General features: G+C 40.3%; 1 protein-coding gene across 2 annotated transcripts in view; it reads right to left on the reverse strand.

The window, feature by feature from the left end:
* map3k21 (mitogen-activated protein kinase kinase kinase 21) overlaps positions 1-18,283 on the reverse strand; it is a 102,185-nt gene continuing 83,902 nt past the window's right edge. Inside the window, exons 7-11 of one of the 2 annotated variants that reach the window (XM_020513914.2) lie at positions 12,963-13,085; positions 11,579-11,732; positions 10,686-10,786; positions 7,606-8,385; positions 1-6,901 (exon numbers count right to left, since the gene is read on the reverse strand). In XM_020513914.2, coding sequence (XP_020369503.2) covers positions 6,465-6,901; positions 7,606-8,385; positions 10,686-10,786; positions 11,579-11,732; positions 12,963-13,085 — 1,595 coding nt within the window. In that variant the 3' untranslated portion in view covers positions 1-6,464. The remainder of the gene's footprint in view (positions 6,902-7,605; positions 8,386-10,685; positions 10,787-11,578; positions 11,733-12,962; positions 13,086-18,283) is intronic. The other variant, XM_048601017.1, reaches the window with a different exon arrangement.

Raw genomic sequence — 18,283 nt, forward strand, 5'->3', positions numbered from 1 at the left:
TTACTGAAAAACTGGTTTTATTAAAATTGATGTGCTTCTTGCATTGGCCAAAACATGCCAAAATTCTGTAGAGCACAATTATCTCAACATATAACCTCTTTGCAGAAAGTGATGCAGTGATTTTTTTCCCCCTGCCCTCAACAGTAGCATGGGTGCCAACTACAACATAAAATACAAAAACAATTTATAGCTAATGAAAAATATTCAGTAGTATACACATCCCCATTAATTTGTACTGTAACAGTGTTAACACTCTATTCCAAACAGCACCTGTGATACAAGTAAAACTGACAAGCAGAGCATACTGTCCAATTACATCCATGACAACTGTGCCAATTATTCAGTTCACATGATCCACATAACGAAGGAATACTTGTCATTTAAATATCTTCTCCTTTAAGACAAAATACACATGGGATGTATGTAGCGTACTGCAGAAACTCAAAGTTGACTTACAATACAAATGTAATGGGCTATTAAACCCAAATACTTTACAGCTGGTAATTCTCTTTTGTTAGAATGTGCAGATTAACTCCTAGTGTAAGTCAATCGGGGTATGCACAGTAAAAATGGCAGCAGAATATGGAGTCCTTCAAGAGAATAGTACATTGTACCGTTTGGTCCATTACCTAGAGTGGTAACATGCATTAATCAAAGCTTCATCCAATACAGCATCCTTTTCAATCAAGATCAGTGGGTTTTTGGTTCCAACCCACTGTAATTAATCAAAATAGAATTTAAGGCACAGAAACAATGTAGTCAAATATCAACCTTCTAAAACACCAGCCCAGCATCAGGGAGGGGTAACACCCAGAACAGTCAGGACTTTTTCCACCCCGAAAAACAACTTAAGGTTAATACTGTATTTTTGTATTTAAGCACTAATTTTTTTTTAAATTAAGGGCTTTGTGGAAAAGAAATAAATTGAGGTCAGTGACCAATGGAAAGGTCTGATTTGCCCCTTCAACCACACCCTAATCCTGCATAAAGGCAGGTAGGATGTTCTTGGAAGCAACAATGATACTTTGTTCTGCAGTAATGATGACATGAGAGAATCATACAGTTCAATTATTTGGTATGGGATCAAGGGGCCATGCAGTGGAAAGATTGCTCAATTAACCTTCTTTATCTTAAGCTTACTTTTTTTTGTGTTGAGTTTAAAGGATCTGGCCGAAAAGGTGATAATGTAATGGGGAGTGAAAAGGCATGGGTTACTACTTTTTAAAGTTAGTCATTCAAAAATGTTTAATTTCAACATGTTAAGTTCAAAATAGGAAAGCCACAGTTGTGAGTTATGAGGTGTTTTATGCTGTAGTATCACTTACAGCATCGGACTGCCTTGTTTTCCAGTCAAACCATTGTAAACATTTAAAAAATCCAAATAGATAAGCTATTTTCCATTAATTTAGTTTAAAAATTGTATTCAGTGATCTTTACAGCGACTATCTTCAATTTCTTTATTGAAAACAGATTACATTCTTCAAACATAATTCATTTAAAAGGGCAACAAGCAGACTTTATAGTTATCTTACATTAAGAGTGGCCCAAGTTCGTACGTTAATTGTTTTTGTTGCCAAAGTTCTTGTGTACAGCAAGATAATTTCTAAGGTGCAGAATTCCAGTTTGATCTTGTCTCATTAGATAAGACTATTAGAGTTAGGTTATACTATCTTCACTTGCTCTTGTGGGCACCGATTATTCCTGACAAATAGGTTCCATGGAGACTAGCTGCCTAAGAATGTTGTATACATGAGCTCATGAGGAAAGTTTTAGACATAAACAAAAAAAGGCTTGACAATCAAGCTCAGTGTTCCCATCCATTCTACTAATACCTGTCGTATACTGCTGAGACCTATGTGAATTTAATAATAAAACAAACTGCATTCAATGATAAAAGTATTACCTTGGTTTCAAAGTAATCTTTAAAATTTTGTTCTTTACTTAGGGAAAAGTTAATTGACAGTACCAATCATTTAGTGCAGTTTAACACTATACATTCAGACAATTAACATTATAGTATTAAACTATAACTAAACAGTAACATTATAGTAACTGCTGTTTACCCCTTCAGTCTTAAAATTAGAGCTAATTGTAAATATGAAACAGATTACCCCCAAAAAAAATGCATGGCGGGGTGTGGAAAGTAGAGATCAGTTCAAGAATGAGGTGGACTAACGGGGATTTTTAAGGTGATGAGTGGAAGTACATATCATTGACTGAGGTGTTACTGGTACAGCCAGCATTTATTGCCCATTCCGAACTGCCCAAAGGGTAGGATCTGAACCCTTGACCCCAGACATTAGGCTGCGATTCTGGATTACTAGTCCAGTGACATTACCATGCTACCACCTACTTCATGAATTGATGTAATTAACTAGTGGAAAAGGATCGAGGGACAGAATGATACATCCTAGTTTTCATGTTCCTATCATTGACAGGCTGTATTAAATAAAGGAAGAGATATTTAGTTTTTACTCACAGTAAACAATGGTAATAACCAATGATCAAGACTTACTTAATGGCTTGTTTTTAGACTAAACTGTTCAATGGAATTCTTTGTGATTGATGTCATGGTTTACTTTTTTCAAAAAGAGCTTTCATATCAAAGTTATGTTTAGAAGAGGGAAACAAAATGGGCTATACACATACTCTGATGCTGAGCTTCTCAAAAGGTTTCCCGTTAGCCTTTGTTGGGATTCAGCATGGACCAAGCCCGCTTGGCAAAATATAAAACAAGTTCTTATTTAATACCTAAGATTTTACATAAATATTATTCAAAGTTTCAAACTGCAGTAAAAATACAACTAAACAAATATATAAAGCAGCATTTTCAAGTGAAAAGACCTTTGACAGATGATTTACATAGTGGTACAAATAGCTTCCTTATTTTACTGAAAAATAATAGCACAAGTAAATTGTATGATTCGAGTAGCAAGAGTCAGAATCAGTCTCTGTGCAGTAATTAATGCTTTTAAAAATAAACTAAGATTGTATTTGAACAGAGGTAAAAGACAATACTCCATCAACAATCAGTTATTTAAAAAGCTTAACTAGTTTTAAAATACAGGATAACACTGGCAAGATGAATCAGTTGGATTACATATCAATGTTCCATTCTCTAAATTAAAATTTTGTACTTATTGGACAATTTTAAACAAAAATACAGCTGTTTGAAAAAATTATCCCTTAGGAATCTCAATTGTTACTGGATCCTCTTGCTTTCTTCCAGTTATTAGTGACCACTGGAAAATGTATAAAAAGGGTATAGTTTAAAACTATGATTCCTGCAAAAACAAAGCAGGCACACTCGGCAAGGGTACAAAATCCTCATACTGACATTTTTTTAAAAAAAAGTCTAAGCCACAATACTCCTTATGACCCATTTCAGACAGGAAGAACTCAAACCCCATTGCTATAATGTCACTTCATTTTGGAAACTTCAAATTGCTGGATACACATCATTCACAACAACCTAAATACAGATGCTCTTTTGCCATGTACGATTCAGTACATGGAAATGATCCTCATGCAGGTCAACTTGGAAAAAAAAATTGCTCTTTAGAGTAATCTGGAAGGAACTGGTTTGGTGGGGTGGGGGAAGGAGAAAGAGGGTAGAGAGTCACAGCCTGGAACTGAAGCACAAAGTAACTGAGCCAGCTCAAGACATCCACAGAGTTGTCAAAGGAGCTCAGGAGGTTAAAGAAATGATCAGAAAATCTGCATGTATGCATCTTCTGCTATGATGGAAAATGTCTTTTTAAGCTTACCAAATCAGAACAACTCTGAATGATAACAAAAGGGACACTGCTGAAAAAAAGCTGAAGCTTTACATTTTGTACTCAATCAGGTCAAATGCAACAGTGCCAAATTTCACAGAGAAACAATTTATAGTGTACAAAAATAGGTGTCAATTGTTTGCAAGTTGACATCAAATCAGCACCATTTTCTCCAGCAGAAATTGTTTCTCCCTTTGAAATTTGGCATTCTTGCATTTGTCCTGATGAGAGAGAGATGAAAAGCTTCAACAGCATACCTTTTCTTTCTGGGACACCAGCTCTGTAGTACCAAATCTGGATTAAAAAAATCTAAGCCAAATCCAGACCTTAACTACAGAACTGGCCTTTGTTCAGTACTTTGGCATCTAATAATTTATACTTTAGTTCAGCCCCTGGTTGTGCAATATCCAGAGTTGACCATCTACTGGAAAAAGAATGGAACTATCTTCAAGATATGCTAATGAAGCAATTGTCTTTGAATAACCATGTCACATCACAATGAAAACTATAAAACTCTGGGGAATTACTCCTCAAAGGATTTTGGAATAACATTCCATTGTGCCCTGAAGCATCTTGTTCAAGAAATGTCTTAATAAGGCAACTAGGTATTGGGAAATATCTGAAGAACATGGGGTTATAAATCAGCCAGCACTATACAGCACAAAACGCATCAGTGTTCAAAATGATCAGGAGTTTTGTAAAGATAACGCCTTCAGCAAATGAATTATATTTTGCAAGTAAATGCACTTTTCAAGGAGGTTTGTCACAAGTTGAAAACTAGCAGCAGAATATTTTACATATGCTAATGTGCTTTGTTTTCAAAGTTAAGTCTGCTTAGTGGACCACCGCAGTATTGACAGAATAGAAAGTTAACAGGAAGGCAGATAAGTGTAAATCAAAGGTGATGTGATCACCCTGCATGAGCTTTTCACATAAGCCTTCTCCCCCAGCCCTCCCTCAAATTAAGAATGCACTGTAAAAACAATATCAACTCATTCCAGTGTTTGTAGCTTTTACTGTGGTTTTGAACAGTAAAATTAATTATAAAAATCATTGGAGTTGTGACCTTTAATGTATATATGCTACAATTTTCTGAATTTAACTTCTAAAAAATGAGCCCTTAATCCCACAGTCTGTCAATTTATATCAAAGTCCTCTTAAATCTCCTCAGAAACAGGCATAGTTCCCTACAAATTGTTCCAAATTAAGTATTTAGATCTAAGTAGCAATGTCTCAGCATATTTGTTACTTTTGAATATGGCAAAGTTTGTTCCAATTAATGCTCAAAATTACTATCTAATGTATTACTGCAACAAAACTTTACAGTGTCCCTTTGTCAATTTACAGAGTGCAATTTACAGCCATCCTTTCTTGAAGGTGTCCATACCTTCAGGGGGATACAGTTCTGTAGGCATCTGATTCACTCTCAATTACTTTGACGGATGGTCACCGGACCTGAAACGTTAACTCTGATTTCTTTTCACAGATGCTGCCAGACCTGCTGAGCTTTTCCAGCAACTTCTGTTTTATTTTTCACTCTATTACTTTGTCCAATATGCCACAATTTTGGCCTGAATGAAGTGTAAGTGCTGGCAGGTCATCTGACTGCAAGGACACAACATTCTCGTCCAGTCCCATCCTTGCAACATTAGCACTTGGTGATGTATGACAAGTGCAAAGCCAGGGATGTCACTGTCTCTTGTTGCACCCCTAACTGCCAATGCTGAAAGCAGTTATGTCAGTAGAGACCAGGAAAACAACCTGAGACATGGCTAGGCTCTGTGGCTCAGCAGAAGGACCTTTAACCACAAAGCACATTTAAAGGGAGGAGTGGGTGGACGTTGGGGGAGCGCTGAGCCGATTTATTTATTTTTGAAAACATGATAATTGACAATCTGTGCAATACGTCAGTTTCATCAGCCTCTGGTCTTCATGGACATTTTGTTAATCAAATGTGATGAAAACTGCAGCATTTAAATTGATTTTGCATAGTGACGATCACATAAATCGACATTTGAGAAAGTAACTATATGAAGGGACAGTCAAAGGGGGACACTCATTCGATCAGAGAAATAAAGAGTTAAGATTAACAGCTAGATTATTCATAAACAGTCAATTACGTGTATAAAAGATCTTGGACCACAGTAGAGGTTCAATGCAAAAAAGATTAATGACTCAAGCAAATGACACAAAATACCTGATTAGACTTACAATTTAAATATGCAATGGACACGTAATGACCTCAGGTACATTTTTGATGTGTTCAGAACATTCAAAGTGCAAGATACCAAGGGCTACATGCAAAACTGATCCTCCAGTTCCACATGCATTAGATTGATCTCGTGCTTGCCAGCAACATGCACTTGCTTTACCAAATATGAGAGCCAGAACTAGGTGCAGGATAAACAGTCCTTCTGTACCAGTGACCCAAGATCAAATCCTGCTTGGGTCCAGGTATTGAGGGTCAGGTATTTATGACAAAGTGATGAGATGATACTTTTCATCTGTTCCAATCAGATGCAACCCCATGGATCTACAGTAAGAAAAAAAGTGTCACGCAAAACCTGAAACAAATTACATTCTGTTCACATTTCTTTTTCCAAGTAAGGTTCATTGCATTCATAAATCTTTGCTCCCAAATCATAAAAGGGTTATGTTTGCATGGTCTTGTATCCAAGGCAGTGAGTGCTAAGACAGAAACTCTCTCTCCAGTTCAAAGTCACTTGGTCTGCTAGGCTTGGATTCACTTCTGCAGAGGGGTACTGTGCCATCCTGGCTCTGGCCTTCCATGTCCATGTCCAGTAGAGAGCAGGCACCAAAGGGCAAGCTGGGTCGGCGCTCGGTAGTAAGAGCTACGTCTGAACTGGTCACCATGACATCTCCTGTACTTTCTAATGACACATCTTGTCCGATCAACTGAGACACGAGTCGCCAGGGGTCCATTCTTATTCGGGACAAAGAAGGCCGAGGCCTTGGTACCACGTCGCCAGATTTTGGTCTCTCAGGCGTTGGATCCCTTTTTGGGGTTCTTCGTCTTGCAGACATTGGATAAATGGTTCTGGGATCTGGAAGACGTGGGAACTGTAATGACTCTCTATGAGGACTGGAGTCAGAAACTCCATTGGCTAAACAGAAATAAAGAGAAAATAATGGTTTCACAATCATCTGAAATAATGAGTCCGCCTCCAAATAAGTGTCAATCATATAGTACAATTCAACAAGCTGATTTTTGTCAGGTACTTAACATGGAGAGTAAAATACCTCAAAAATGACAATCACACTGCCCAATAAACAGAACAAATTTGGAAATTCAGAGCCCAATCAAGATAGCATTTTACAGCACAGAAGCACACCCTTTTCCCCCCACCAAGTAATGCAGTAGATATTTGTAGCTCACGACCCCTTTGTGAACCATGTGCTGCTTGTTTATATTTCTTGGCCTTCGTTCATTGTCTTTCTTCAATGGTGGCTGCGGACTTATTCAATGCTATTCCCTTCCTTTTGCATGCTCTCCAGCAATGAAGGCAAGGGTGTGTGTCCTAATATTTAATCAAAAGTTCCACTCAAGTGCTCTACTGAAGTACAATGCCTTTACAGAATATCACTCCTACAGGGAGGTTTCTGTCTCTGAGCGAGAAATGTATGCTGGCCTCTGATTGTTAAGAAGCTGACAATTGGTGCAATTGAAATCAGTTCCATTTTGGGGAATTCAAAATGTAAATTGACATCCCCTCATTCATGGCACAGCCTTCCAGGTCAAAGGACTCTAAGAAAGACATGCAGTTGGAAATGTGGCCTTGGACAAGACAGAGAAAAAAAAAAAACTTACTGGCTGGACTTTCTTCTGATGATAGCTGGCCATGGCGGGTTACATTGGGGTTAGCAGCTCCCTTTGCTGGCATCGCACTGAATTCAGTCAGACACACAAAAACCGGTGCGTCCGAGTCCGACAAAGGAGATTCATCTAGATCCTTGTGTACTCCGTTCACAGAGCCATTTGGAGGATTGTCAGTCAAGAATTCTGGTCTATGGATGACAGTGTTCGGCATGCCAGGCATGTTATAAATGGATGTATCCTCACTGTCTGATCGGAGCAAGGACCTTGTGGAATTACATTTGGATATGGAAGACACTGACAAGAGATTAACAGCGTGGGAATTTAGTGAGGGAATGTTAGTCTCTTCCTTCCTGGAGACTGTCCTGTTGGGAGGACTTGTGCTTCTGCGGAACCTGCTGGTTCTCTGAAAGAGGCCCTCCTTTTTCTTCTTCTCCTCTTTGACCTCAAATTCCTCTGAAACCTGTGATTTATTCACTTCTCTGACATCAAATCCCAAGGCCACAGATGCAAGCAGCACAGCACACCCGTACAATACCATATCAGTTTTCTTCCTCTGTGTTAATCGCTTCAGGCTATTTGTGGGAGTGACCTGTGGGGTGCTGTTGGCTGAACTGACTGGTGTCACCTCCTCCTGACTTTCACTGCCACCATCTCCCTCTCCCTGATGATCTTTACGAAGAGGTAGATCAATATACACCTGGTTAGGTAATTTGGACTGCTTTGGTCGATTTTCATAGTCTTCAGCTGCTCGTGTCTGTTCAGAAGTGCTCCCTGTTGGGAAAACGATCAGATAGGTCACTACCTCAACCAGAACCCCTCATATTTGTATATTGCAGCTTTATAAGTCTTTGGTTAGACCACACAGAGTATTGTATTCAATTCTGGTCAACATATTACAGGAAGGATGTGGAGGCTCTGAAGAGGTTTACCAGGATATTCAGAGAGGGTATGAGCTATAAGGAGACATTAGAAAAACTCGGGTTGTTTTCTCTGGAGTGGCGGAGGCTGTCGGGAGATTTGATAAAAGTCGATAATATTATGAGATGCAGAGAAAGGGTTTGGCCCATGATTTCCCTCTACTATGTGGTCAAACGGTTTGGCTGGTTCTCACCAAAAGGTAGCACAGTAAAGAAACAGTGGCAGAAATTTCAGGAGGTATTCCATAAGATATGATAGATAAATACGTTCCATTGAAGGAAAATAGGCATTACGACAATGGACCATCTGTAAATAGGTCAGTGAGAGTATCAAATTGAAGAAAAATTCGTGCAATGCCGCAAAGATTGGAGTTAGGTCAAAAGATTGGACGAATTATTTTTTAAAAATGACAAATATTGAGGGAGAAAATAAAATGAGAGGATGTTGGCTACAAACATGAATACATTGAGTCTTTCCACAGGTATTTAAAAATATAAGTAAATTGAGTGTTGGTTCCTTAGAAGATGACAATGGCAAACTAAAAATGGGAGACAAGGAAATGCAGAAGTGTTGAACAGGTAGCTCATGTCTGCCCTCACCGTGGAAGACATAAAAAACATAAGAATACTTGACTTGCTCTCTGACATTCAAAGGTGTTACCATCAATGAATTCCCACTATCAACATCCTTGGGATTACCACTGACCAGAAACTCATCTGGACTCACCACATAAACAGTGGTTACAAGAGTAGGTCAGAGAATAGGAAAATTGTGGTGAATAACTCACCTTCTGAGTCCCCAAAGCTTATCCACCATCTAGTGTGATGGAATACTCCCGACTTACCTGGATGAGTGCAGCTTCAACAACTCTCAAGAATCTTGACACCATCCAGGACAAAGCAGCCCACATATTATTTAATTGGAAAAACATTGCAGAACTCAAGGTTACAGAGGGATCAGGTATATGAATCATAAAAGTTAGAATGTAGGTATAGCAAGTGCTTAGGAAGGTGAATGAAATATTGGCATTTATTGTAAGGGTTTACAGATTTTCAGTCTGTAAATGAATCAAGGGTTATGGGAAAAAGGCTGGAAAGTGGAGTTGAAGGGTATTAGATCAGCCATGATCTTATGAAATGGTCTATTTCTGCTTCTATGTTGTACGATCTTATGGGAGCAGAATATCAAAGTACAGAAGTGTTACTGCAGCTGTGCAGGCTCCTTACTAACTGCATCTGGAATTCTGGTATCTTTACTGATGAAAGAATATAATTGCCCCTTAAAAAATAGGGGTCTCCCACTAAATGATGGAGCAGGCTCAAAGTTTCAAATGGCCTACTCCTGCATCTAATCCAAGTGTTGACCCAAAAGGCTCCGATAAGAATAATGGCCATGTGAGGGAGACAGAGGGTTTTTACATTTGGACAATCATATAAATCACAATTAAGAGCAGAAGCCTGCAAACTTCTCCTCTAAAGCCTATAGTATCAACACCAAGTCTATCTCCTCCAACTGACAGATTACTAACTGTGATTTGAAACTGGTCCACAATTTTGCCATCTTTCTACATTGGTTTCATTCATAAAGTATCAGCTGTATGTGTCAGACATGGCTCAGTTCAGAGAATTTTCATCTCCGAGTTAAGGTTCAAATTGCACTATTGCACTCCGGGGCTTGACCACACAAGTTGAGGCCAACACTACAGTCCGGTACTGGAGGGAGTGCTGCACTGCCAAAGCTGCTCTCTTTCAGGTAACAGATTAGACCAATGCTCCATCTCCCTACTTGGGTGTATGTAAAAGATCCTATAGCATTATTTCAAAGAGGAGCAGAGGAACTATCCCAATGTGTCCTGGCCAATATTTATCTCTTAGCCAACATCACAGAAACTGATTATTTAGACACTGTCACATTGCTGTGAATGGGAATTTCTTGCATGCAAATTAGTTTTCAGGTTTGCTCCATGACACCAGCAACTACACTTCAAAGATAGTTGTAAAACATTTTGAGATGTCCACTGGTGATGAAATATTCAAGTCTTTATTTCCATTTACATTTATGAATCATGATTTTTCTTTACTGATTCCAAGCAGCTGGTTAAATTACTCATGGAATGTAAAATGTTTAATAACAAGTTTGGTAAAAATTCATACCATGGTCTGTAACATTTGCAAAAACTGAGGTTAGAGGTAAAGTTGGAGTCTTCAACAAACTTGTAGACCATGGGTTGTTTCCATCTGACAAAGGCCTTGTCCTAAAATTTAAAACAAAAATAATTCTGTACAATCTTATTTTTCATTATGTTCTATTTTCCACCCTCCCTTCCTCTACTTTCCCCACTACCCGCACACCATGCCATATACCACGAAAATGAAGGCAATATAGATCCAGAACTGGTCACACAGCCATGCTCATAAGAAATCCAGGCGGTGGGGTGGGAATAAATTGAAGCTCAGAGTCAGGGCCTATCACTTTCCTGCAGCATTCTAAAACAGACCAGCATGCAGCTGAGTTTGAAAAAAATGAGACATGAAATAAATCACAGTAAGGCCATGAGTTGATTTGTGAGTGAGTTTGTGGTGTCAAACTAAAATCACTATTTTGTGGTGCCCGTTCTAAAATATGGGCATGTTGGGCCAATATGGACTCAGGCATAATTGTCATGCCCTCCACAGTCAATCTGAGATATAAAGTTAGTCTTAAAACAGGGTGACCGTACGACCAATCGATCATTGTAAAAAAACCCATTTACTTCACTGCATCCTCTCAGGAACAAAATCTGGCATTCTTACCTGGTATGGCCTACATGCAACTCCAGTACCACAACAATATGGGTGAGTCTTAATTACCTTCAGAAATGGCCCAGCAAGCTACAAAGTTCATGGGCAATTAGGAATGGGCAACAAATGTTGGTCTTGCCAGTAACACTCACGTTCCATGAAAGAAAAAAAACTGCCAACACTCTCAGTATAGACATATGAATAATGACTGGCTACTAGAAGACTGCCATGGTAATTATCCCCCTCCCCAACCTTTCAGGACTTACCTTTCCTCACAACTGGCCCGCTCCTTTGTTTGCATAGAACTAGGTCCCCAAGTTCGCCCTTTCTTTTTGCAAGCTTTCTGCACTTCTTCATCATAATCTTCTTGTCGGTATATGGTGCTTTTACCCCAGGTTCTATTGCTTTCATCAAGGGTAACTGTACAAAGCGCAGTAAAAATTACATGTTTTACAAGTAATCCAAGAGTGTACAGAACATGGGAATTCACCCCTGCACGGTCACAGTATTTGTCAGCTGGATTTAAAATTAAATACAAAGCAAAAAGGCTCAATCAGGCAACACGGAAAGCAACAGATCATGAAAGCCTCAAAATCCGACCAGAAAAGACCCAGAAGTTAAAACATTTTACTGCAATGATTGCTAAATAGACCCAAGAGCAGAGAAGGAAGAGCCAAGTTGTAGCAGCAGACCAATGGCGACCGGAACAGAACCCGCTGATGAGGGGAATAATTGGATCAGTTTGTCAGTTAACAGATGTCTGACAACAGGCAGATTTAGTCATAAATGCACTGTTCAGTGGTGAATGCCCCAGAGTCAGGCTGCCAAAATATAAAAGCATTCACTTCAAAAGAAGTGGAGTCAAGGATGAAGAAAGGTCAGTTCATTTAACCGATTCATCTCATTAACTTTCAAAATGGTATCTAATTTTACTTTGACTAACCCCATTTTTTTTTGTTTCCATTAACTTGCTTGGTAGATCATTCCAAACCTTTATCACTCAAGAGGGCTGATATAAATACATTTATTAAAATAACCAAACCATGTGGAAGGAAATTGAGCAGACAGTGAGAAGAATTTAAGTGAACATTTTAATAATTAATATCGATGACATTTTGTTCCACTTTTTCACCTTGCGTGGATACCTATGCCTGAATTCAGTTTAGGACTGGACAATTGTCAATACCAACTTAGCATTAGATAGACAGCCACCACAGGGAGGCTGCTTGATGTTCCAAGGACTGGCTATGTTTTGAGGGTGGCAGGAGGAACCAGCGCTATCTAGTATCTTGACAGAACTGAGGGGAGGAAAGCTAAATTGTTTATTTCACCCTGAAAGTCAATTAGCTCACGACAAACTGACATGTTCAGACTGCATGAAGAAAAGGGAGGAGACGAGAGATTTTGGTTTTGTGCCAATAGAAATAGAGATTGAGACAGATATGAAAAATGGGCTGTTGAATCACCGTCACTCATTTGACACTAACAAGCAGGCAAAATGATCCCCACTGACTGAATGGCCAAACACTATTGAAAACATAACATGTCTGAAGGAACTGGTTTTAATGCTTGAAAAAGGACACCGCTGAACAGTGCAATATGGGATACAAAGATGTATTGCCTCCTGATGATTTAACACAAAAGCCTTGCCTTTTGTCTTAGCCCTACAGAAGGATTTGCTTGTATATTCACTTGCGATATCGACATCCTGTTGGTATACATATATACTGTTGCGGTGGCCGGTGGAATTGATTGCATCTGTTTTGGAGCTCACTGAGGAGAATAAACAAAATAGGGGAGGGTGGTGGAGTGGAAAAAGCTGTCTGTTTTAGGTTAAGCAGAATGTGAAGCTCATTATTTGCATGTAGATCTTTAAAAAAGAAAATTTAGAAAGGCAATTAACAATAATCACTTGTAACAGAAACAATACAGCACTGAGGGACATGGTGGCAAAGTGGTAATGCCATTGGATGATTAATCAAGAGGCCCAGGCTGATGTTCCTGTGTTCAAATTTCACCATAGTAGCTGGTGGAATTTAAATTCGACGCACAAAGCAGGAACATAAAACTAGCTGATGCTAAACTATGACCTTGATAACTATCATCCATTGTATAATGTCTTTTAGGGAAGGAAAACTACTATTTATATCCAATCTAGTCTACATGTCAATACAACAAAGAAATGCAGATGCTGAAGATCAGAAATAAAATCAAATTGCTGGAGAAACTCAAAACGCTAACTCTGCTTTCTCTCCACAAATATGCCAGACCTGCTGAGTTTGTCCAGTAATATTGTTTTTTGTTTCTGGTCTACATGTGCTTGGCTCTTAACTGCCCTCCAAAATGGCCTCGCAAGCCACTAAGTTCAACAGCATTTCTTGATAGGCAACAAATCCTGGCCTTGCTGGGCACTGTCCACAACCACAAAAGAATAAAGAAGAAATACACTGTTGTTGCAACTCGTTAATCTGTGGCAATTTTGTCCCTTTCTCTAAAAGTTCAAGTTCCGACCCTCAATTGCACAGGCATCAGCCATTCTCTGCTGCTTCTTCTAAATGTAGCATGCCTCTATGATGCATGATCCATGCACTGGCCATGGAACCCTAGTCCTATTCTCATCATAGGGGAGGTGGTGGCATACTGGTAGTGTCACTGGACGCGTGATCCAGACAGCCAGGCTAACGCTCTAGGGACAACAGCTGATGAAACTTCAGTTCATTGATTAATTGAAAGATAATCATGGTAATGGTGTTGTGAAACTAATCATCTACCAAATAAATTTGATTAAATTTTTTGAGGTGGTCACCAGGCGTGTAGATGAAGGTAGTGCAGTTGATGTAGTCTATATTGGTTTCAGCAAAGTTTTTGGCAAGGTCCCACATGGGATCCAAGGTAACCTGGCAAGTTGGATCCAAAATTATCTTAGTGGTAGGAGACAGAGGGTGGTGGTATAAGGCGGTTTGTGTGACTAGAGGCCAGTGTTCAGTGGCATACCACAGGGATCAGTGCTGGGTCTCCCATTGTTTGTGATATAAATGTAAAGTTGCCATAGTCTTACAAGACCATAGAACTGTTCTCTCATGAGAGACATGACTGTTAGTGGTTTAACCTAAGGGTCACACATCTCAAGTGAGCGGAGGGGTTGAGGAGGAGATTTTCTTTCCATGGTAATCTCAGCTGGTGCAGGAAATGAACTCTCACCTTGGCGTCACTCCACATTTCAAAATAGCCTTAAGGCCAACTGAGCTAACCAATACCTGGTTTGAGATATATATACACACGATAAAGAGGAGGAAGTCGGGAGATGATAAAGTAGGTGACCCTTCCTCAGACCTGAAATGTTAACTCTGTTTTCTCCTTCACAGATGCTGCCAGACCTGCTGAGCTTTTCCAGAAACTTTGTTTCTGTTCCACGCCTTTATCATTTGTGGCATAGATTACAAGAGCAGGGAGATTATGTTGGAGTTGTACATTACTCCAGCTGTGGCCACACCAATGTTCTGTGTCCAGAAGGGGGATGCTTAGCTCAGTTGGATGGATGGCTGGTTTGAGATACAAAATGATGCCAACAGTATGGGTTGAATTCCCATACCATCAAGGCCACCATCAAGTTCTCAACTCCTCAAAGTCTGAGGTGTGGTGACCTTCAGGTTAAACCACTGCTGGAGGGCTCTTGTAGTGCAAAAGTAGTGTCCCTGCCTCTGAGCCAGGACACCCATGTTCAAGTCCTATCTGCTCCAGAGGTGTGTAATAACATCTTTGAACAAGTTGAACAGAAAATGTCTAAATCATCATCATTCGTCCTTCTCTAATGAGAGAGCAACTCTATGGTCATTTGGGACCTTTTACAGTTTTGGTCACCGCACTATAGGAAGGAGGTGATAACACTGGAGGGGTCGCAAAGGAGATTCTCCAGGATGTTACTAAGAGAGGCTGGATAAGCTCAGGTTGTTTTCTTTAGAGCAAAGGCGGCTGAGGGGGACCTGAAAGAGGTGTATATAATTGTGAGGGGCATGGACAGGGGGATAGAAAACAGCTGATCTCTTTTGTTGAAGGTAAATAACAAGGGCGCATAATTTTAAGGTGAAAGGCAGGAAATCTAAAGGGGATGAGGAATTTGTTTTCCACCCAGAGAGTGGTGGGAATCTGCAATGTACCCCCTGGGTAGTTGAGGCAGGAAACTTCATGACCTTTAAAAAAAACACTTGTATGAGCACTTGAAATGTCATTCCATTGAAGGTTATGGGTCAAGTGCTGAAAAGTGGGACCAGTGTAGATTAAGAGCAGATTTGCCAGTGCAGACTCAATAGGCCAAAGGGCCTCTTCTCTTCTATGATCATGCCACAGATTTTCCAGAAGGGATACAAAGAACAGTACAGCACCGGCATAGGCCCTCTGGACCACCAAGCCTGTACTGACACATAACACCTTGATAAACTAAAATCCATTTGCCTTTATGCAGTTTGTATCCCTTCCCTGCCTATTCATGTATCTGTCAAGATGCCTCTTCAACATCACCATTGTATCTGCTTCTACCACCTCTCCTGCAGTGCACTTACCACCCTCTGTGTAAAAAAACTTGCCTCTCACATCTCCTTTAAACTTTCCCCCTTTTACCTTAAAAAGGTATATCCCCTAGTAAATAACACTTCAACCCTGGGAAAAAGAGTCTATCTGTCCATTATATCCATGCTTCTCACAGTTTTGTAAACTTTTGTCAGTTGCCCCTCAGTTTCCAAAGTTCAAGTGAAAACAAATCAAGTTTTTCCAATCACTTCTCAGTTAATACCCGATTAAACCAGAAGACATCCTGGTAAACCTTTCTCATATCCCCTCCAAAGCCTCCAAGTCCTTCTGGTAGTGTGGTGACCAGAACTGCATGCAATATTCCAAATGTGACCCAACTAAAGTCCTATACATTTGTAACATGACTTGCCAATTTTTATACTCTTATGCCCTGACTGATGAAGGGAGCATGGCATATGCCTTCTTGACCACCTTGTCCATGTGCATTGCCACTTTCAGAGAACAGTGGACCTGTACACCTAAATCCCTCTGTATATCAATGTTTCTAAGGGTAAGTAATGCCATTTACTGTATACTTCCCTTCTGTATTAGACGTTCCAAACTACATCACCTAGCATTTGTCCAGATTAAATTCCATCTGCGATTTCTCTGAAGTCTCCAGCCTGTCTGAAGACAGTCATACAGCGTGGAAACAGACTCTTCAGTCCAATTAGTCCACACCAACCATCTTCCAAAATTAAACTAGTCCCACCTGCCTGCTCCTGGCCCATATCCCTCAAAACCTTTCCTATTCATGTACTTATCCAAATATCTTTTAAAATGTTGTAACTGTACCCACAACCACCACTTCCTCACCACACGTGAACCACCCTCTGTGTAAAAAATTTGCCCATCTTTTTTAAAAATCTCTCTCTGCTCACCTTAAAAATGTGCTGCGTTGTCTTAAAATCCCCCATCCTAGCAAAAAGACAACTACCATTAATTCTATCTATACCCCTCATTATTTAATAAACTTCTATCAGGTCGCCTCTCAACCTCCTACGCTCTAGTGATAAAAGTCCCAGCCTTTCTCTATACCTCAAACCTTCTATACCCGGCAACATCCTGGTAAATCTCTTCTGAACCCTCTCCTTCCTCGAGCAGGGCGACCAGAACTGGACACAGTATTACAGAAGAGGCCTCACCAATGTTCTGTACCACCTCAACACGACTTCCCAACTCCTATACTCAAAAGGTCTTTTTAACCACCCTGTCTATTTGTGCCGCAAACTTCAAAGAACTATATACCTGCAACCCTCGGTACCCCTGTTCTACAACACTATCCAAGGCCTTACCATTAATTGTATAAGCCCTACCCTTGTTTGTTGTACCAAAATGCAATACCATTGACCCATTTGATCAAGATCCCTTTGTAATCTTAGAAAACCTTCTTTGCTGCCTACAATGCCACCAATTTTGGTGTCGTCCGCAAACTTACTAAATATGGGGTGGCACGGTGGCACAGTGGTTAGCACTGCTGCCTCACAGCACCAGGGACCTGGGCTCGATTCCACCCTTGGGCGACTGTCCGAGTGGAGTTTGCACATTCTCCCCGCGTCTGCGTGGGTTTCCTCCGGATGCTCCGGTTTCCTCCCACAGTCCAAATATGTGCAGGCTAGGTGGATTGGCCATGCTAAATTGCCCGTAGTGTTCAGGGATGTGGTGGGTTATAGGGGGATGGGTCTGGGTGGGATGCTCTGAGGTTCAGTGTGGACTTGTTGGGCCGAAGGGCCTCTTTCCACACTGTAGGGATTCTATGGTTCTATGCCTTCTACATTCTCATCCAAATCATTTATATAAATGACAAACAAAAGGGCCCAGAACCGATCCCTATGGAACACCACTGGTGACAGGCCTCCAGTCCGAAAAGCAACCCTCCACCATCACTCTGTCTCCTGCCGTTAAGCCAATTATGTATCTAATTGGCAAGCTGAACCTGACTCTCATATGTGACCCAATTTTATTAATTAGTCTACCATGTGGAACCTTGTCAAAGTCTTTATTGAAGTGCAAGTAAACAACATCTACTACTATCCTGCTGTATCGTCTGGCAATCCTCCTTGCTATCCGCAGCTCGCCCAACCTTTGTGTCATCTGCAAACTTACTAATCAGACTACCTACATTCTTTTCCAAATCATTTATCCATGTTACAAACAACAGGGGTCCCAGCACGGATTTCTGTGAACACCACTGGTCACAGATTTCCAGTCAGAAAAACACCCTCCCACTGCTACTCTACATCTTCTATGACTAAGCCAGTTCTGTATCCATTTTTTCAGAGATAGTAGGAACTGCAGATGCTGGAAAATCTGAGATAACAAGGTGTAGAGCTGGATGAACACAGCAGGCCAAGTGGTATCAGAGGAGCAGGAAAGCTGACGTTTCGGGCCTAGACCCTTCTCAA

Source organism: Rhincodon typus, chromosome 9, assembly GCF_021869965.1.
Source record: "Rhincodon typus isolate 14 chromosome 9, sRhiTyp1.1, whole genome shotgun sequence".
Classification (NCBI taxonomy): Eukaryota; Metazoa; Chordata; class Chondrichthyes; order Orectolobiformes; family Rhincodontidae; genus Rhincodon; species Rhincodon typus.